The following is a 22,409-nucleotide window of genomic DNA, read 5'->3' on the forward strand; positions in this document are numbered from 1 at the left end:
TGCAAAATGATATCTCCGCAGTGTAACGTCTCTATTACAGCAGGAAGAGATTGTCTTACCCTTTGGATTTGCTTCACAGAACACAACAAATGAGCTTGAGCTGCTGGCTATGGACCGCAAGTGTCTATTCCAACGACGAGAGAAGAAATGAGGTGTGCCATAAGACAGAAACTATAATAATTTTGTGATAATCTAAATCTAACTGATACTCATAACAAATGATACATTTTACAAAATCCCAGTGAGGTCTCTGTTACTGCTCTGGAAAATGTTATTCAGAATTCCAGATAGACAATACAAACCACAAATCTGCTACATACTATAATAATTGTTTATTTAGATGCATCCATTTCACAAAATATACAGAAGATATGTCTTTAACAAAATCAACAGGTGCCTATGTCAGTTTTCTTTTTGCATTTTGTCTAAGCCCTTTGAAAAGTTCAGTATGCCCTGTAGATGTGGACAATTAAAAAGTTCAGGAAGCACTCTGGATTGTTTTGAAAGTGACTTAGTCTCTGTCATGGAAGGATGTGGGACAAGCACACAAACGAGTTAAGACAAAGAAAATTATTAAATAATTTATCAAAATTAAGCATGTTTGCATTTTGGGGATGATTTGGTTTCACAACTGCTGAAGACATTGTGATCAATTTGTACATAATGAGATTTAACAACAGAAGCAGGGAAAGTTGACATTAAACAATTGTATAAAATCAATTTCTACATAGAAATAAGAGCATGAGTTTATTTAATTATGGTCGGCAATAGTTTTATACATTATATACAGGTAATTATGCAAGATCACAGTAATGCCTTCAAATTACTTTCACATTTATTATACAATTCAAGAATCCCACCAAAATGAAGGAAATATTAGGAATAAAAAGTCTCCTTTTAAAAATAGGAACTGTGTTCACACATTGTACACACAATGTTTTATGTTTTATTATTAAAGGAAAATAACCACCATTTCCTTTTCATTTACCTTCCAGTGTAAACGCAGACACATCAGTCTCGTCTCGTGCCCTAGGAGGCTGGTAATACTGCTGAGTGGGTCTTGTGCGACGAGGCTGTCCGTCTCCCCCTGGGCGAAATTCGAGTGAACTGTCGTAGTAACCATCATCTTCCTCCTGCCATTGGACATTTGATATGGTTGTGATGTTACTGTGGGTAATCAGATTAAGATGTCATTCATATTTCATCTTTGCTCAACCCACTTGAGTACAGTTTAATTTGTTGCTTCCATTTAGTATTAAGCAACACATTACGGTCTTAATGATAATTGATACATTCTATCAAGTAGTTTTGCTTCTCCTTACCAATGCATCAGCAGGAAGCGGTTTGATGTTATGCAGCTCGATCTCTTCCCAGTTTCCATATTCACTAAACACAACCACAGCCGTGGTGCCTGACGGATGCACAGCATCTATTCTGGCATGGTAGAACTTCAATGCCATGCACACAGATCACAGACAGAAACAAATAGAAATGTTAGAATTTTAACACCGACATGTTCACATGTCAAGACAAGAGACATGTCAATTAGGTAATGACAACTTGACGAAATAATTAACAATCACACTATTTCTTGGCATGTTAACTGTCGAACATCTTTCAGACAAAAATAAAAAACACATCAGTCCAACACATTAGTTATTTATCACTTCTAGTAGTAACTGTTGACCATTAACATGCAAGAACAGGGTTATATGTGTATGGATTTAATTTCAGTGAGCATTTTCTAACATGTCAAAGTAAGTTGAATTGTTTCAACAATGATCTGCTATTATTTTGTTAACAATTCAGAAATGACATACCTTGCCATCCTCCCAGTACAGAGCCAGGCACTGGTCTCCAGATTTCCAGACCTGATCCACAAAATGACTTTTCTCTGATCCGCGAGGACTTTGACCTTTGCCTTGTCCTTGCCTTTTCTTATTAGGTCCTGGGTTATTCAAAACGCTTTTCTTGGGGGGCGGTTCCCTGTTGGGGGGGGGCTCCCTGTTGGGGGGGACTAATGAAATTAATGGCTTTATTGGCCCAGTTCTTTTGTGTTCCATGTCTCCATTTTGGAAATGAGAAGGATCCCCTGTCACGATTTGACAATCCCGCTTTAAGCCCACTTCTTGGGATGACCCTGAGCTCCCTCCCCTCAGGTTGAGGTTAGGTGGCCCACTGTCCCTTTGTCGGTCAAAGTGGTCTGTGTTTGGCCGCTCAGTCTTGCCTTTCCTCCTGTTGTTGTGGTTTGGTTCTTCAAATCTGTCTGTGCGTTTATTATTTCCTCTTCCATCTGGCTCACTACCTGCAGAATCAGACAGTTTAGATGTGGGTGCGTTGTCTCTAACACCTCTCCCTTTAGGCGGTCCAGACATATTCCCACCGCCACCACCATCTCCATTCCTCGATCGTTGGTGGGAAGATCCACTAAACTCCATCTGCTGCTGAGGTTCTTTTGGATGTGGGAAAGTAGCCGAGAAAGATGAAGGATATGTTTTCTCATCTCTCATCTCTCTCCTGTCGTTATGCGATCTGTCTGTTGTGCCTCGGGACCATCTCTCCTGGCCCTTCCACTGCTGGGCCTGAGCCGATGTTTGTGAGGTTGTAGAGCTAGAGATAGGCTCCTGGCCAGGTTTTGGAAAATCAACGTCCCTGTGGAAGCGAGGCGGTCTGTCATTCCTTTGTTGCCTATGGTCATTATGCGAGGAGAACTTGTTCTGAGATGTGTCTTTGGAGTAATAGTCCGAGTTGGAGAAACTCGCTCTACCATCATAGTGTTTCTGAGGAGCCTGGCTTTTTGATTCTGAGAAAAAAAACACAACATGAAGAACAGTGGCATCAAAAACTATGGTAATAGTGGACCAAATAATACATGGATCATTGTAGGGCTGCACCCGAATATCCGAATATTCGTTCGTTGGCGTACTATTCGGGTTTCATTTTCGTTATTCGTATTTTTTTCGAAAATTGAATTTTTTTTAAATCTCCAATGTCAACGTAAGAGCTTGTGCCTCTTCGGGGGGTGCTAACACTTAACCATAAACGTTATCGTTCACTTTCTCCGTCTTTTTATGTAGATTGACTTTTCTCCGTCACGTTGTTTCCATAGCAACAACATCTTCCCGTCAACAACGCTAACTCTCCTTCAAAATAAAAGCATGTCCATAAAAAATAGGAAGCCAAGCCAAATTACACTTAAGACATATGTGACCTGCTCTATCGAAATCAGTCGCATTGACCCGAAGACACATTTTGAGTTGTATACACTGCTGGAAAGAGGAGATTCCTTGTTTTCTAATAATATCAGGATTGTTTTTGTACTCCAAATATTAAGCAAAATATGTCACATTATATAATGACTGTCACCGAGTCATCATTTTGAGAAAAAGGCCTTTAAAGTTTCCTCTTCTCTGGAATCCATCGATCTGATTGATTATTAGCGGAGCAAATTATCAAAATACTACGGAGGGAAGATATTTTCGTTTGGATTACTGGTCTGGGGGAATCTCGCGAGTGTGTGTGTATACATGTGTGTGTTTGTGTAATTTTGCGTTTGTGTGTATTGCGTTTGTTTCCCGGGGAAAACCCTCACGAGAAACACCGGCTGTTGTTATGCCTGCTGTGACGTTAAGTTACTCCGTTCTCCGCTTGTAATTATGCCGTTACAAGCTTCAAAGTTGTATTTATCATCTGAATTTGCCGAAACAAGTTTAATATTCTGAAAGCCAAGACTTTGTTTAATTGAAATCAAATGAAAACAAACTGTAACGGACCCTGCCGTGTTATTTATGATTACTCTACGCTTACATTCATAATGTCAGCCGGAGGGAGGGGGGGCGGCGCTGCGGAAGAGCAGATTGCCTGTCATCTTCCCTTTACAAGCTTAAAGAATGTATTTATCGTGTGAGTTTGGAAATAAAAGTTTCATATTCTGAAAGCCAAGACTTTGTTTGTTTAAAATCAAACAAAACACCCAAACCCCGAAAAAATAGTTTTTTACGCAAATCCACGTATATTTTGAAATGAGCCGTTGCGACTTCCGACTGATTTCGATAGAGCGGGTCACATATATACAACTGCAACGAAAGTAACAAACACAATGCAATATCCTTTTCAATTTCAAAGAACACAAATTGGGTTATATACATTAACAAATAACTATAAGACAACAATACTGTAGAATAACAAAATGAATGCCGCGAATAAAACCGAAATACACGTGTTGAAGCAGTTCGCTACTGATTACTACGCACCCTCCCCGCGCGGGCCGAATATCCGAATATTCGCTGCTGATTACTACCGAATATCCGGAGCCCGAAAAATGGTATTCGGGACAGCCCTAGATCATTGACACGTTACCATGATCCACACACAGTTATGCAATCAGGATTAAACATCAGTGGTAAATAAAACAACCATAAAATCATAAATGGAATACCAAATCATATCATCCATGGACGAACACAATTATTAAATAAAAAGCATATAAAAAATATTCACTTCCTCTGCGTTTTCCACGGCAGCAGTGAGTTCATGCATTAAGAAAACATGACTGTATTCCCTTCAGCTCACAGTAGCCAGATGCATGACTACCAATAGGGACTTTGCCCGTGGTGGGGAACTGTTGTTATGAGTACTTTCTTACTGAAGAACTGGATGGGAAAATATTATTAAAATATTCATGAAATGTGTTTCATACATCAAGTACCAAAGTAGTTGAATCCAGACTATTTAGCTTACCATCAATGGAGAAAACTCCCATTTTGGATTCAAGAAAGTCAAAAAGAGTGCTTGGACCTGATGGCCTTCCCCCTGGTCCCTCCTCTTCATCTTCATTTCTAGACCTGCCTCTTCCCCTTCCTCTTCCTGAGAAGAACACAAAAAGAAGAACATGCAAACCCAAATAAGAACAGTTGGAATGATGAAACTGGACGTTTAAATGTAGATACCTTCTGGTCCCAAGTGTCTACATTTAAAGTAGTTATAGCGGGCTCTGTCTGCATACATATGTGTGTCTGAAGAAAAACTACAGGAACATATAAACACTCCTTCAAGTTTCTCTAGAGGGAATTCAGAACAAATCCATATTTGAGGGATTGCCTCCAAACGGCTCTCAACATGATGATGGCTGAGCCAGCGGCTAGCAGCTAATGGCGCATTTCCACCATGGCGCGGAGCGCGGTTTAAGCGTGCCGGGCCCGTTTTTGGTTGCTTTTCCACTAGGCCTAGTTCTTACGGTGGCCCTGAAGTGCAAGACACCAAAGCATTTCACAAAACACAACAGCATTTCAGAAAACACAACAGCATTTCAGAAAACACCACAGCATTTCAGAAAACATCACAGCATTTCAGAAAACACTACAGCATTTCAGAAAACACAACAGCATTTCAGAAAACACAACAGCATTTCAGAAAACACCACAGCATTTCAGAAAACATCACAGCATTTCAGAAAACACTACAGCATTTCAGAAAACACCACAGCATTTCAGAAAACACTACAGCATTTCAGAAAACACCACAGCATTTCAGAAAACACAACAGCATTTCAGAAAACGCCGCAGCATTTCAGAAAACACCACAGCATTTCAGAAAACACCACAGTATTTCAGAAAACACAACAGCATTTCAGAAAACACCGCAGCATTTCAGAAAACACCGCAGCATTTCAGAAAACACCACACCATTTCACATTGGACGGAAAGGGTATTCCTTTAGGGAGAACACTTCTTGTTTATGATTGGACAGAGCCAGCCAGAGAAGCACTGCTGTGATTGGTTGTTTTTGCTGCCAGTCAATAAATGACGCTTCGTGATTGTTCAACGCCCCACAGTTAGCACACACTCAGAGCTCACAGCTCCTCATATCTGTTCAGAAACTGGACAAAAGTTAAACATGTACAAACCAGGGTTTCCGCTAGGATTTTTTCTCGCCGGTCAAATGTCCGAACAGAATTTATTTTACCGGACAAATTTGAAACTTACCGGTCATGTTTCAATAATAAGAATTGTGTAGCAGAGTTTCCGTTAGCAGGTAATTACCGGACTATGAACGGATATGCTGAGGTTTCAAACTCAGTTAATGGGAGTCATTTTTATATTGCTTCAGTTTATAATCGTAACAGATTGAAAAATTCAGATTCATATTTCAATAAATGATTCCACAAACAACAAACAACATCATTATTACATTCAAATAAACTACTTGTAGTAGATGAAGTACATTATTCAAAAGTTTACATTAACTTTGAAGAATAACACGGGAGAAACGGATCCTCTCTTTTCCCCTCTCTCCTGACAGCCCGTCAGTTTCTCATGCAGCGCACTAAACAGTGGGCGGGGCTTCAGGTGATTATGGAGCAGCTGATCTGATCTCTCTCTCGCGTCCGGTTATACTTCACTCGCGTTTATGTCCATATCGATCAGATCCAGCTCTCCTGATCGGCCTTTATAGAGAGCACCGATCAAACTATTAAGAGTGAATATCGGCCGATAATGATCGGCGGGCAATCGATCGGAGCATCGGACATTTTGACCGGCAAGTTTTGAATTTACCGGTTTTTATTAAATTTTACCAGCTAAAAACCGGTAATTACCGGCTAACGGAAACCCTGGTACAAACCACAGACATGTCTATGTCATGGCGAATACAGTCGCTGCTTTATTTATGTCTGTATGACGTTGTTGTGAGTGTCACTCACAACAACGTCATACAGCTGTGAGCTCTGAGTGTGTGCTAACGGCTGATGTGTTGGGACCGGTTGGGACATATTGCGCTGTCGGGCGTTGACCAATCACGAAGCGTCATTTCTTGACTGGCAGCAAAGACTGTCCAATCATAAACAAGAAGTGTTCTCCCTAAAGGAATACCCTTTCCGTCCAATGTGAAATGCTGTGGTGTTTTGTGAAATGCTGTTGTGTTTTGTGAAATGCTGTGGTGTCTTGCACTTCAGGGCCACTGTAAGTTCTGGCCCGGGGCTACTTTTTCACCTTTTTTCTGGCCCGACAAAATCGTGGTTCTATCGGGCCCGGGCTGAATATGCTAAACTAGTGAGAGAATCGCTGGCAAGGGGGATACAACTACAACAAGATGAACATATTTGACCGTGATTTAATTGTAATACACGTTTCAAAATGATGCCGAAGTAAGAACGTACTGATACCGGTTAGTAAAAACCATGAATTAATGCTTTGACAAGTCTGCAGACAGACGGCAGATGAAAAACCTTTTAAAATGCGTGTTGTCTAAATGGAGATCGACTAAGCTAACGACTGTCCACACTCAACAAACGGCCTATTCAGACATAAATAAACCAGCGACTGTATTCGCCATGACACAGACAGTCTGTGGTTTGTACTTGTTTAACTTTTGTCTAGTTTCTGAACAGATATGAGGAGCTGTTAGCTTGAGTGCTAACAGCTAACGGCTGATGTTGTTTTTCTGAAGATGACGTCACGGCTCCGCCTACATTGCCTTACTATAGATACTACCCCAGTTCCTAAACTGTAATGGAAGTGCAGCATTAAAGTAAGCCGGGCCTAACAAGGCCTAACAAAACCGTACTAAGTCGAGCGAGGCCTGCGGTGGAAATGCGCCAAAAGAGTGCTAACAGAGCGAACAATGCAAAGGCAACAGAGCTGACAGAGTTAAACTAGGGGCAAAATACAACATTTTACATTTCCGAGACAATGCTGTGTATCATGATTGGTGTATTTTGGGGGTAAGCAGTGTATGTGCGGAATGCAGAAACAGAGATAAGCCAGTGTTGCAAACCAACAGTGAATCACATGAAACACAGAGGGAGAGCGCCTTTATTGTCTGCTTAGGATGACATTACTCCCTAATGTATTTACAGAGCAAATTGTAGTTTCCCGCTTTATTAATTCTCTGAATACCGTATATAATTTTAAAAAAAAGTTCAGTGTGGAGAAGTTAATGTTCTGTAGCCGACTCAAATAGATGATGTATAAAGCAACAATGGAAAAAACGTCCCTGTGCTAAACGAGGTTGGGGAGGGGGGGGGGGGGAGCAGTAGTTAATTCAGTGTGACAAAATATGTTCCAAGTTACTGCAAGTTGATTTTCCGAACGGGAACAAATACAAAACAATGACTGCCAGTTTAGTAGAATATCCATCTTAAATATGACAGTTTGCCTGGGAAAATAGTCAGTTGCAATTTTCTCGCCCTTAATCTTTAGAAACATAAAAGTGCTTTAGGCTATGTGGCATATTCTCAAAGCAAGATTTTAAAACACAGCAGGTGTGCGTGTGTGTCGAGTGTACCTCTGGGTGGGGGCCTGATAGGTTCATCTACCACTGGGCTAGTTCTGGCCTCAAAAGTTCCTGTCAGTAGGCTATTTAGTGCCACTTCCAGGTTGTTGTTGTTATCCATTAGCGCCAGCCGAGCATCCTGCATGTTAAAGCCCATCTCCATGATGTCTCTCAGAGCACGTTCATCCACCTACACAAAAGGTGGATAACATTACATTAGGGAGAAGAAAAACAAAGGTTGCAGAGAGAGAAAAATACCTGTGGATGGATATTGGTTTGGTAAGTAATATTAGACTCATATGTAAGGTTTGTTGTGACAGAGAACCCTCCCTTTTAAGAGGACATCTAGGTTGGATTCGTGGGCATTCAAGTTACAAACTATCATTACAAGATCCCAGTGTTTCCCATACATTGATTTATTTGTGGCGGGCCGCCACAATTAAATATCGTCCGCCACAAATGGATCTCATAAATGGATAGTGAGGAGGGCTGATGATCGGAAGGTTGTGAGTTCAAATCCCGCCTGGAACACCACTACTAGTATGCCCTGAGAATGTCCCTGTGATTGGTCATTGAAAGTCGCTTTGGAATAAGGCGTCTGCTAAATGCCTAAATTTTAAATTGTAAATCATATTTTTGGGAGAATAAACCCCACAGATCCTCAACTCCGGTGTGTGTCACTCATTAACAACGCAACACAGAGTAGACCCTCCAGAAAAACGCGATTCTGCGATCGCAGAATTGACCGCATAATCAGCAAAATGGCGCAGATTTTTAAAAGGCCACATATTTATCAAAAGGCCGCATAATCCCCGCATTTTTCCACACAAAGTTGAGAAAAAAAAGTGAACTCGTCTTGACGTGAAGTGATGATGATGATGACGCGACGTCATCAGCTCGCGCATCACAGAAGGTAAACAACACCGTAGAGTGAACGTGTGGAACTCACACGAGAGAGAAAACACCAAGATGAAAAAATCTAATCCATCTCATTTACCGACGAACATTTCTGCTAAAGACCGGGCAATGCAGTACCCCGATGTCTTGCACGAAAGTGGGGGGAAACTATTCTGCACCCCGTGCAACTGTGTGTTGGAGCATAAGAGAACATCGACGGTGACGACCCACTTTGATTCATTCAAACATTCGAAAATGCTTTCTGCTGCTGCGGACAAGAAAGCCAAACAACTCACGTTCACCGAGGCATCAACCTCCAAAACCCTTTCGAGGGCTACAAGAAACGAGGTGAGAAGCCTACAAGATTGAAGCTGGTCAGATAACGAACATGAAATGAAATGAAAACAGAATGAGGCGGAGAAGTGTGTGTGTGTGCGTGAGAGAGAGAGAGTGTGATTAAATTAGCCCAATTGCTTTTACAATAAATAAACATTGAATGTGTTTAATTGTATAGTAAAGGGGTTTAACGTTAACGGCAGGTTGTGTGTGAGAGAATAAATAAAGAAGACATCCCAATATTTATTTTTTCCGCATATTTAGCAACTTTCCGCATATTTCACAACTTCCCGCAATTTCACCGCATAAAATCACATAAAACCCTGCATGTTTGATCGCATAATCAAGGATTTTAGCCCGCATAATCAAGGATTTTTGCCCGCGTTTTTCTGGAGGGTCTAACAGGGCAACAAGAACGTTGTCTACAGTAGCCATGAACTCACATGTATTATCTTATTTGTTAACCCAAATTGGTTAAGGGGCCTTTGGCTTTTCTTGCCGGGGGGGGGTGCCCCCACAAATAGAATCAAATTCTGTAGGAAACACTGCATCCCCAAGCAAAACACTTTGATATCCTGTTCCATCCTATTTATACGTTTAGCCCAAAGCTGGCTGAGTTCTGCCTAGAAGCTGGCGGGTCGACACACAAAGCTAGACGAATGGACTGCCACTTGATTGCAATAAAGGTGGCCAGGCCTCATATTCATTTCGATTTCCACTATACTATAATCAATGCTTCACATAGTCTTTGAGCCATGAAATAAGACTTTAATCCAGACAAAAGAAACCAAAGAGAAATGCAGTACAAGTTCCCTGCTTTAAATTGCTTTGTTGCAATGAATAGAGGCTTCAAAAATATGAGGTGCAATCATCATTTGAACATAAGAGACATTCATAACGACCGTATATTAAACAGACTTTTGTAACAGTTTCAAAAAAAAGTTTGTCTCCTCACCAGCTCTCGATAGTTTCCATCTTCTCTGCTTTCAGGTCTTTCAAAACGCTCTTCTCGTCTCCTCTGCTGGTATGAGTCTCGGCCCCGGAAAGAGGAAGCAGCAGTGGATAAATTACTGCCCGCATTCTCTCCACCACCAAATGTCCGCGGCCCCTAACAAGACAAACAACAGAGATCAATACAGCCTCAGCGCTGCACAGAACAATAAAGCCGACACAGGAAACCAAACTTTCTAGTTGACAGTGGAGGTAGGAAGTTACTGTTAAAAGCAGTCGATGTTGAGATGAATGTCAATAAGGAGCATTCATTATCGAATGGGGGCCAAATCAAACAGTTTGTGCAGAAATTGCAATCAATGAGAGAAACAGCCAAATTAGTGAACATGGCAAAAAGAGCAGTCCCTTCTCAACATACTTTAAAGGTTATTAAAAATGTTTTGATAAACACAATTATAATATAGTTTATAGATTCATGTCCATGAAAGCTTATATATTGAGACAGAGCTAACAAATGTCAGTTACAAAATGTTGCTTTAGCTCTGTAAAATAAAAAAGTACCTTGTGGTTAACATTTCTAAGATGTGATAAAGGCCCATGATAAGGGTTTAAATACCTCTTTGGTCTTGGCTATCTCAGCAATCGCTGCTGTCCGTTGCTTTTCAAACTCATCATTCTCGTCCGGACTTTTAGCAACACTTTGAGACTTCAGGGTCTTCCTCTGATCCAGGTCTCTGGTGTCCACTTCCTCCTTCCTCTCACACCTCTACGGAGAGCAAAAAGAGGGAGTAAGAACATGAGCTCAAAGATCTTCCTCGATCATTTAGAGCTCATTAAAAAAGGATCACTGCACTTGACATGTCCACATTTTGTTGGAGTTAGAAGTATAATAAAGTCGCTTATATAAAGTCACCCATATCAAACCTCCCATTTCTAGGTAAAATCATTGAAATAGTTGTTTTTCAACAGTTGAGTAATTTCTTGCATTTAAATAACTGTTTCGATGTGTTCTAGTCAGGCTTTCGTCCAAACCACAGCACTGAGACTGCTCTTGTAAAGGTCTTTAATGACATCCAATTAAACACAGACAGTGGCAGAACTTCAGTGTTAGTATTATTAGATCTCAGTGCTGCGTTTGACACTGTTGACCACAGCATATTACTAGACCGACTGGAAAACTGGGTGGGACTTTCGGAAACAGTTCTAAATTGGTTTGAATCCTACTTAAAGGACAGAAACAACTTTGTTTCTATAGGTAAATACACATCAGAGTTGACAAATATGACATGTGGGGTTCCTCAAGGCTCCATCTTGGGGCCTCTTCTCTTTAACATCTACATGCTACCACTGGCTCAGATAATGAAAAACAACAAAATAAGTTACCATAGCTATGCAGATGACACACAAATTTACGTAACAATTTCACCAGGAGACTATGCTCCAATTCAAACACTGAGTAAGTGCATTGAACAAATCAATGACTGGATGTGTCAGAACTTTCTCCAATTAAACAAAGATAAAACTGAGGTAATGGTTTTTGGAGCCAAGTCAGAACGTATAAAAGTTAGCGCTGAGCTTCAGTCTGCAATGTTCAAAACAACAGATAAAGCCAGAAATCTAGGTGTAGTCATGGACTCTGACCTGAGTTTCAACAGTCACATTAAAACTGTTACTAAATCAGCCTACTATCACCTAAAGAATATATCTAGGATTAAAAGACTAATGTCACAGCAGGATTTGGAAAAACTTGTCCATGCTTTTATCTTCAGTAGACTCGACTACTGCAATGGTGTCTTCACAGGTCTCACTAAAAAATCTATTAGGAAGCTGCAGCTGATTCAGAACGCCGCTGCTCGAGTCCTCACTAACACTAGGAAAGTGGATCACATCACTCCTGTTCTGAAGTCTTTACACTGGCTTCCTGTGTGTCAAAGAATAGATTTCAAAATACTGCTGCTGGTTTATAAAGCACTGAATGGTTTAGGCCCAAAATACATTTCTGACCTCCTGCTAAATTATGAACCATCCAGATCTCTCAGGTCTTCAGGGACTGGTCAGCTTTCTGTCCCCAGAGTCAGAACTAAACATGGTAAAGCAGCGTTCAGTTATTATGCTCCAAATATCTCGAACAAACTCCCAGAAACCTGCAGGTCCGCTGCAACTCTGACTACTTTTAAATCCAGGCTGAAGACTTTTCTTTTTGTCGCTGCTTTTAATTGAACTATTCATATCTTAGACTGCACTGTAACTTTTATCCATGTACTTTTTCTTTTAATGTTTAATTGAACTATTCATATCTTAGACTGCACTGTAACTTTTATCCATGTATTTTTTCTTTTAATGTTTATTTTATTAGCTTTTCTTTTTAATGACTGATTTTAAATGCCATTTTCTTAATGTCTTTCATTTTTTGTAAAGCACTTTGAATTGCCTTGTGTTGAAAAGTGCTATATAAATAAACTTGCCTTGCCTTGCTTATTGTTGTAGCAACCAACTGTATCGCAAATCTCAAGGGTGCCTCTCAGCTCATGGTTAATGTTATGAATCTCAACTTTGAACTGTATTGTTTTATCAAGTGGAAGTATTGATATGATACTCAACACTTCCTGCAGCTGTCTCATGCCTGTGTGTGTGATCAGTCACAGAAGGGAGCAAGTGACTGGAGCAAAGACCAATGAAGTATTTTCACCATCTTTTTGTTGCATTAGCCATCCGAGCAGGACAAGTGATACGAGGCACGATTATAAAGCCAGGGTTGACGAAACGTGGAAAACTTGTTAAGGACTTGCAATTGATGACATGCCAAATGCATTAGGTGTACAATATATATCTTTGAAGTGGTTTTTCCCCCCCCAATAAGGCAGCGCAACGCAAGCTATACAGCAAGTTTTCAATTTCCCCAGGTTTTGAGCTCTCCACCACTGAGGCTTAATTGAGGCCCAAAAATCTTTAAAAATCTTGAAGATGGAAAAAATCTCTAGTACTCTGGGTAATTCACAGACCTTGCAGTGGGCATTTAACTTATTTTATGTTCGATAGAAAACAGTTCCCAAAGATAAATGTCTGGGAGCTCCATAGAGACGCCAGGCTTCTTGTGGGGAATCTGCATGCATAGTGATCATTAAGGTCAAGTGTGTTGATTAATAATTTGACGACTCAAACTTGCGTGCTACTTTCTTTTGATTCTCATTATAAGTATGCCTAACAAGATGTAAGGGAATCAGAATGAGGCAAAAATATTCTATTGTCTGATGGGGTATAAAATACATTGAACTCATCAGAGGGGAGAAAATGTCCAACGAAACATAGAGCCAAGGAAAATATAAGCACCAATTTGTTTTTGTAATCTGCTTCCGAGCAGGGGCAAAACCAAACAATTTGGAAGAATTTAAGGAGGTTTAATCGTTTTTGAAGGCTCTAGGAAAAGAGTATACTTGCTTATTTCACATCTCAAACTATGCATGAATCTCCATTGTTTGACAATGTGATGGAAGTGTATATTATTCAGAGATCAGTTCACTTTATTCTGTTATCTGTACTATCCTTACCTGATCAAATGCCACAAAGGGAGGGGGTCCACCTTCTGCTCCAATGTTACTCCTGCTGTGTTTGGCCAGACTCTGCAAATCATTTCAAAGTTTGAAAACAGGCTTTTAAAGCAGATTTACAATGATTTATATCATATGATTTCAACATTTATTATCAAAAGAAGCTGAGTCCTCATAACAAAATCGCCTCTCACCCTTTGTAGTTCCCATTTCTCCACCATGTGATCGACCTCTCCTCCAAGGACAGAGATTTTTGAGTCATCGAGCAGTAAAAGACCATTTTTAACCTGGACTGTGCCAAGGAGCTTTACCTTTGTTCCGGGGGGGGTATTAAGACTGAGAAAAAACAAATAAAAACAATAAATATACATGTATAAAATAATTGCTCTGTTATTAAATTGTTTAACTGACTGTTAAATGGCAAAACATTCAAGGGTCTGGGACATTATAACTGCTTATACCAGGTCCCCCATCCTATTGCCTTGCCCATACCACTTTATAAATGACATGGAGCCGTGCCAGGGGATGGGTGGCAAGGCTAGGACAGACTATTAATAATCCCAGCTGCTCACCCATCCTCATGGTAAATTAAAAGCCCCCTCTATCTCATCAGGCCTGATAAGGCCTCTGCCTCTTTCATTAAGAAAGCACAGAGACTTAGAGGGATTTCCAGCTACTGATGCCGGGTGCCAAAGCAACAATTAGGGATTTCACTCCAAACCTCTGGGATAGATGCTGTTCTCGTGATAGCGGCCAATGCAGAAGTGAGGCTCTCTCTATCCTAGATTCAATCACATACAAGCATGTATACACACACTATTTACACTTCACTCAATGTAGCAATTCACTGCTTAATCGTCATCCCTCTATATCACTGTGTCACACACTGAACGGTCCTGTAATCCATCTCATCCTTCTTTGCCCCACACTTATGGCCTCACGCAAACTGAAGCGGACACTTTCATAAGAAACACTAGGCACCGCTGTTGGCAGCCAGTGCGCGTGTGCCGCTCATAAAGAGGGGATTTGTTCTGTTCTCTCCTCGCTTCCCATCAGGAAGTCAAAGCCCACATTCTGGCCACTCCACCTGTACAGACTGGCTAGTCACCATGGCAGCAGTCACCAAGGCCACCGTTGCTGGGATGGAGATGTAATTAAGGCTGGAAATGGTTAGATAGCTGCCAGCATGTGGAAATTGCAGATAGATGGAAAATTGAGCAGGGTGAGTGTTCACAAGGAGGTGAAAAGGAAGGGTGAGGGCAACGTCTTACACATTTGCTTTGAAATATATGATGAACTGGCTTAATGACAGCCTCCTTTGCTACTAAAAATGTGTTTTTATTTACAATTTGTTCTCCTAATACCTAATGCCAGTGATTGCACTAACTTAACATATTCCTAAACACAACACTTATATGGGTACCTGATTTTAGACAGGTGTTTAAACTCCAATCCAACACAGATGGTGTGCCCATCTGTCATTTGTAGACGCAGCATTCGCGGCGCGCCCTGGGACTCCTCGCGGTCTTTAGGAGCCGAGACATTCCTCACCTTCTGCACCTGAAGAACACATGGACCTTCCAACTGGCCATGTGCAAGAGACAGCAAATTAATTATGGCTTAAAAAAGGCAAAAACAGCAGATTGTGCCAGCATAGAACTCTGAAGCCATTGAGTTTTTGCTCTCTTTATGTAGCATACCTGTATCAGAAAAGGTATATTCCTGCTCATAGTCATAGCTACATTTTTGAATAGATTCAGATTCAAATTCTCTCAAAAAATGGTTTTAGTATTTCCGTGAAAATATGACTAACACCTGTTAATGCAATCCACAGGCTTTACTATAATCTGTATGTGTAATGTAATTATAGTTGCTCGGATGGCACTCTCTGTTAGAGATACAATGTACGAGGAAATGGGTATGACCAGAGTGACAAGCATCATGTAAAGATGTCTGAATGGAGCACGGGTTATGCCCACATAGAATGATGATTTAATATTCTGACAATGTTTTTAAATGTCAGTTTCAGTTGCTCAACCCCCGTTTTAAGCAGTTCAAGCAGTTTTTGGATGTTTCTTTGTCAGTGTGTCAGGGCCATCTAGTGGCTCTCATGAGAACTACATGTCAGCAGGAACTACAGCCTGCACTGACTGAGCTGAAAAAACCATAGTAGCACTTTATTTCCCAGAAACATATCATAAATATCACTTTGTACTGGCTGTATAATAGTTTGTGTAGCACTCACCTTCTCAATTCTTCCACTATTGATGTCTGGTGGTATACATTTTCTCCCAATAGGCCTGAGGTCACTCTGCAAATGAGACACTGCTTAATTGAAAATAACAAATACGGTGCCAAAAGTATAACAAACAAATAATGGAATAGATATATGCATCTAAAAATGTGACTATCTACACTGTAGTGTGCTTCAGAGAAAAACTAATTGTATTAATTTGCCTGTTAGAAAGAAAGGAAGCCTTTCACCTACCCTCAACCCCAGAAACAACCATCAAGTTCTCATGCTTTTCTGCTATAAGGCATATATGTAGTTCTCAAACTATGCAGTTTATATTATATGGTGTAAAATATGTTGTCATTTTGATTTTCATAGTTTATTAAGCACAATCTAATTTAAATAATTTACATTTGTGGTTTACTGTAGATTTAACAGTTATATATTTTCAAAGAATCTCATAACTCTTTTGATACAAACATAAAGGTCAATTGTTTTCTAATGATCTCCATACTGCAAACATCTGTTGAATCAGAGCTGTTGGCTGCAACGAGGCAGTAATCCCAAGAGGGTCTATGACCTACTCCTGTTTTACTGCGGCAACAATATCTCTAAGCAGAGGGCTTTTATATCCCCAGTAAAACAAAAAAAGGAATTGATTCTTTATATTGAAGTTGGAATGAATTTCTCTAAAACACAATTATTTCAAAAGACTGCATCAAGGCTCCAAACAGGGTAGAGAAAATGGGGGAAATCAGGGTTCTGTGATAAAAGACTAAAGCGAGTAAAGCAGCTAATGATCCAAATTAATCCTAAAATTATGTTAAAGACTTCACTGAAGTACAAGGTCCAGAATTAAGTTGCTAAATGTTGGTTGGTTTAGGTGTGCTGTGATAAGTAAAAATGTTTTTTGCAGCATCTGGTCAAAACATAAAAGGTCACGGCTTTTGTAGTAAATTAAACTATTGTGTGTTAAGGAATTGTCCGCTGTTGCAAGTCAGGTAAGAAGTTTCACTGTGTGTCAATGCGTTCACACCTGCCTTGTATAGTCCGGTTGAATCGAACCCTGGTGCGTTTAGCCGCTTGGTGCGGTTCATTTGGGTCGGTGTGAACACAATCCGAGACCTCTGGACTCTGGTCCACTAAAATAGGTGGTCTCAGAGCGCTTGCTTGCGAACTATGGAGCAGTTAATTGCTGGTGTGAACGCAGTCCGCACCAAAACATAGGAAGCGTAGTATTTACGTGTCACAAGAACGCGGATATCTTCAAAATCTTCAGCGAAAGAGTCTTTCAAGACATCCGCGGTTGTTTAGTTAAAGAGTGAAGCAGAATGAAGTGTTGAACAGTGTCGTGTAAAGTAAAAATGCTCCGTCAGCTACATAAAAGTAAGAACACATGTCGTCGGTGAAACGCCCTCCTTACTGCAGAACGTCATGTGTTAAAATGTTTTTTAACGGACGTTGTCTGATTATATAATCATATGCGCGGGCCGCTAGTGTCTGTTGATCTCCAGATTAACAGCAGCATGAGAATAACCTGCCGAAAGTGCTGATGGTCCATGGCGGAGGCTCCGGTAGAAATTGCCGGGATTTGCGTTTTTACCCCCTTAATGTCTCACCAATGGTTGAACTGCATTTCCGTGCAAATGACTTGTGTTTAAAGTAGGGCTGTCAGTCGATTAAAATATTTAAATCGCGATTAATCGCATGATTGTCCATAGTTAATCGCGATTAATCGCACATTTTTTATCTGTTCTAAATGTACCTTAGAGGAATATTTTTCAAGTTTGTAATACTCTTATCAACATATGAGTGGACAAATATGCTTTATGCTAATGTTTATTATCATTTGAACAATGACAAATATTCTCAGGAATATTAAACACAACAACCTCTGAACATTACAAATATTCGCCTCAATTCAACCTGGAACCTCTCTCATACAATAATACAATACAAATGGTGTGTGTGTGTGTGTGTGTGTGCGTGCGTGCGTGTGTGTGTGATGGATCGTTGGAGCTATGTGCAACTCAAGGCATATGCTCGAACCGGAGCTGCCTGGACGCTGTAATCATGTTGCGCACTATCCGTGCTGAGTGTGCTGACTTTTCGTACAATGTCCCACTGTCTGGCTTCCTGCATAAAGTCAAGTGCTCGGCGCAGTTGTGGCGAAATGTCGCTCCTCTGTTTTCATTTAAACAGCTCCATATCCGTTAGCGCAGCTAGCTAGCACCAGATGCTAACAACAACAATGCACGTAAGGTCTCTCTCTCGCTCGCTCGGGCCACACATACACACACCCTCCCGGTCCTCCCAACAGCCAGTCGGTGCCTGCCGGTGAGCGTGGAAGTGTGGTCTGCTGCAAGCAGGCAGCAGGAGCGGGGCTGTCAGCATCAGCTTGTAGATGGTACTTTATAGTGATGGCAAAATGAAGCTTTGAATGAAGCGTCGAACCACTTGGACAATTGTGTCGGAAATAGGTTCATTTCTCGAAGCTTCAGTTACAGCGACCTCTCCTGGCGAAGTGCAAGGCTGCAGTGGGTTTAACGTATCTTTGCCTTGAAAAATATTCGATGCACACACACACACAAAGACTGAATATCATGTTCTATTTGCAATTAAAGATTGATAATTGTGTGTATTGGGTTATTGAGAAGAGACTAGAGAGTGCTAGACATGTTTTTGGGCAGAGAGGGCCTTTTATCAGTTAGGCTATTAAAGTTGAAAAGCAATGATTAAAATACGTCCATTCCGGGATTTGAACCAGCTGCGCGGAGGACATCGCCGCATTCGGGCTGCCGGCTCTATCCACTGGGCTATCTATTCCTTGAAATATTTAACTGTTTTCATATTACTGATAATTGTCTTTTTGTTCACAACTTCTCCACATTTCCAAGTGTTTCCCGAGCCAGAACGACCTATCTTACTTCCTGGCTTGCTCTATAATGATATCAAATACAATAACAACAACAACTCAACAGCAACAACGCAAACTACGACAACAACTCACACATTGTGCATTGTTTAGAGCGGTCATAAAGTGTTGAAGCACTCAAGTTTGAAACTGTTTCAACCTGTCAGAATCGAGACGAGGCAGAGCATTGAATCGCGTGAATGGACCGTGAACCAGTCAAGTGATTCATTCAGGAAATGAAGCAGTTGCTGCTTCGGACGTCACATGTCACGTGATTTGAAGCAGTTGCTGCTTCGGACGTCATATGTCACGTGATTTGAAGCAAGCTTCGAAGCACTGCTTCTATGGAATAGGAAGTCCAGGGTTGAAGCTCCGTTCGAAGCTTCAGTGTCAAACTGCCATCACTAGTATTTTAAACTCGATGCGCTCTGAAACTACGGGGCGGCCGAGGAAAAAAAATACACATGCGTTTATCGCGTTAAAATAATTAGTGGCGTTAATTATTTTTTGCGTTAACGCGTTATTAACGCGTTAACTTGACAGCCCTAGTTTAAAGTTTATAGTCCGTTTGAGTTTTGCCAGTGTGAACGCAAACCGAACCTTCTGAAAAATGAAACAATGTAACAAACTGTGGTCTGGTGCGCACCAGAAAACGGACTATTAGGTGTGAATGCACCCCAGAAAAGCTTTTCAAGTTCCAAGGCCGTTTGTGGTTCTTCTGTCTTTGTTACCGGTCTTCATGCATTGCTTAGTGAATTTTTCTGTCTACTCTTTCAATTTAAAATATATGTTTTGAATCATTTTTGGGCCCCATGTTCTTTTCCGATATCGTGTTATGACAGTGGACAAGTGCCTGAAATGAACTGGCAGATGCTGGGTCTGCCAATAAAAGGTTATTCTAAGATAGCAATAAGCCCAATAATATGCTTTTTAATTCACTTACAAAATATAAAATATACTGAACAACATTCACTCAAAAGAAAGAATTTACAATTGTGTGCTTCTAGCTTTGTCTGTTCAACTAGCATGGTTATTTGGTGAGTACATCAGTATGTGCTTTAGAAACAATGGCCTCATGAAATCAAATGTAATAATTATAATAATTATTGTGAGAACACATTGTTGAATACTGTTTTGCATACTGTTAAATACATACTAAGCAATTGCAGTTGAAATAAGTTGCATATGTAGAACTTGCAAAATTAAACTTACATTAAGTGCAATACGAATAATGTCATTGGGAGTTATTTTCTGTGCAGATCCTTTCAGTTCGGCTATGCCTTCATCGCTGAGGTACCTGTGAGACAACAGACAAGGTGGAGAGCAGAGATGATACAGTTATTTCCACAGGTAGGTGAGTTTGCCCAACCACAATATCATTGTAAGAGACACAAATACCATTGCCATCATAATCACAAGTTATCTGCTACTGTATATCTGCTGTAATGTTAGACAATTAAGGGCACGTTTGAACATCTTCGATATTTGACAAATGTGTTTCACCAAGTGGTAAGGCTTAATAATGTGGCTATGATTGTTAAAGGCGGGAACCAGGTCCTCAACCTCTCACATCAGAACATATTTTTTGCTGAATCTGCCCCCTTAAAAAATATTCTGATGTCCTATCATTTCGAAGGCGCATCTATAAAATATTGAATTGCAATATTTGGGAAAGAGTGCAACACATCAGTAGGGACCATACCATTTACAAAACCACACAAGTATAGGAGGGTAAATGTTAATATGATGTCGTTTAAAGGCAGCGATAATCTAAAATATTCAGCACACATATTAATGAGATATAAACAATGTCAAGTTACAGAAACCAGGCGTTTTCTGACTTTCAAAATCGTTGCAAGTGTTTTAATTTAGCTGAATCCAGCGCTATTTGACCACTGTATCACTGCTTATCGGTTAACACAAAGTGTAGAGTCATAGGTGTTCGTTACTATAATGGCAAGCTAATTGTGTATTAGCTTTAATGGTATATCAAGCTAACGTTATTTATCTCGCTAGCTCGAAGTTAGATAGCCGTATAAGTAATAGCGTTGCCACGATCCACACAGACTGAATTGGTCGTGTTTACTTTGGAAACCGTTGTGCTTTCGCAAAATTATAAAGTCAATGTATAGCTAATAATGATTAGTGTTGCAAGCCAACACCAATCTGGCACCACATTGAGTTAGCTAGCTCACTGACGTTAGCTACAATGCTACCTACCAGCCCTCTTTGGTCAGGGACTCTGTGACATCAGTCATTTTCGTCCACAGTGTAGATGTGTAAATACCGACACCAATAAGTTATAAGTGAGCACACTTAAATAACGACTATCTGATTCGGTAATACATGTTCTTCAGCTAACAATGATAACGCCTGCTAATGTGAACGACTCTACGTAACTAGCGTCATCCAGTGTTCATGTATGGAGTGCCGTGGGGGTCAAAATACGTTTTAACATTTTCTTCTCTTATGGATAGTTTTTTCTTTATAACCTAACCTTTTCTTACTGGAATCATTTTTAAACTAATGACAACATTAGTAAGGTGACTGTCCTCCTAATATGCAATATTATCTCATACAGTAGGATCCTGCCAAAATAGAAATACCTGCTTATTCAATACGTTTAACTGCCTTTACAAATAAGCAACACAATATCTTAAATAATTGTAGGCAGGCTTACATTTCCCTCTGTATTTCTCTTTTCGTTTGTATTGTATTATATGTAAACCAATACAAAAAGAAAGGGCCACTAGTATAAGTCAGACAGGGACCCTGACACTTAACATCTCATGTCTGCCTTAAGGAACGTAACATATTAGCTCAAATATTTGAAAGCATTAAACATACATCCATTTTAGAACGCCTAGTCAGTCTGAAAGCACAACTGTGTCACATTATTTGGGGACACATGGCAAGGTGTAGTATAAGCAGTACTCGAGTTGAGGGGGGATGAGGGGGGATAATTAATTTCAAGGACCGCCTACTTCCATCTACGTAACATTGCAAAAATCAGGCATATCTTGCCTCAAAACGATGCAGAGAAACTAGTCCATGCATTTGTTACTTCAAGACTGGATTATTGTAACTCTTTATTATCAGGGTGTACCAAGAAGTCAGTCAAGTCGCTTCAGCTGATTCAAAATGCTGCAGCTCGTGTACTAACCAGAGTTAGGAAAAGGGACCACATTACTCCTGTTCTGGCTGCCTTACACTGGCTCCCTATAGAACACAGGATATCATTTAAAATTCTTCTTCTCGC

The 22,409-nt window shown here is 40.4% G+C and overlaps 1 protein-coding gene across 2 annotated transcripts; it reads right to left on the minus strand.

Moving 5' to 3' along the window:
• Positions 1-312: 312 nt before the first annotated feature.
• tdrd3 (tudor domain containing 3) lies at positions 313-21,572 on the minus strand. 2 transcript variants are annotated; one of them, XM_034219170.1, is made up of 13 exons: positions 21,371-21,572; positions 20,363-20,447; positions 16,249-16,314; positions 15,427-15,587; positions 14,198-14,339; positions 14,004-14,075; positions 11,072-11,221; positions 10,460-10,612; positions 8,284-8,461; positions 4,741-4,866; positions 1,821-2,803; positions 1,323-1,448; positions 313-1,133 (listed from the first exon to the last, which is right to left on the minus strand). In XM_034219170.1, exons 1-13 carry the CDS (start codon positions 21,406-21,408, stop codon positions 981-983), a joined length of 2,433 nt encoding a protein of 810 aa, XP_034075061.1. In that variant the 5' UTR covers positions 21,409-21,572; the 3' UTR covers positions 313-980. The 2 variants fall into 2 exon arrangements, with proteins under 2 accessions (XP_034075061.1, XP_034075066.1); XM_034219175.1 differs by having other exon boundaries at positions 313-1,167.
• Between the last annotated feature and the right edge of the window lie 837 nt (positions 21,573-22,409).

This window comes from Gymnodraco acuticeps, unplaced genomic scaffold (assembly GCF_902827175.1).
Source record: "Gymnodraco acuticeps unplaced genomic scaffold, fGymAcu1.1, whole genome shotgun sequence".
Lineage (NCBI taxonomy): Eukaryota > Metazoa > Chordata > Actinopteri > Perciformes > Bathydraconidae > Gymnodraco > Gymnodraco acuticeps.

What these genes read in the sequence shown, in the direction of transcription:
- tdrd3 (XM_034219170.1), bottom strand. Translation starts at nt 21,408, where the DNA reads ATGACTGATGTCACAGAGTCCCTGACCAAAGAGGGCTG. An exon ending in AGAAATGGGAACTACAAAGG is followed by an intron (nt 14,076 to 14,197) that starts GTGAGAGGCGAT and finishes AATGATTTGCAG; the next exon opens with AGTCTGGCCAAACACAGCAG. An exon ending in CGCTTCCTGCTGATGCATTG is followed by an intron (nt 1,134 to 1,322) that starts GTAAGGAGAAGC and finishes GTCCAATGGCAG; the next exon opens with GAGGAAGATGATGGTTACTA.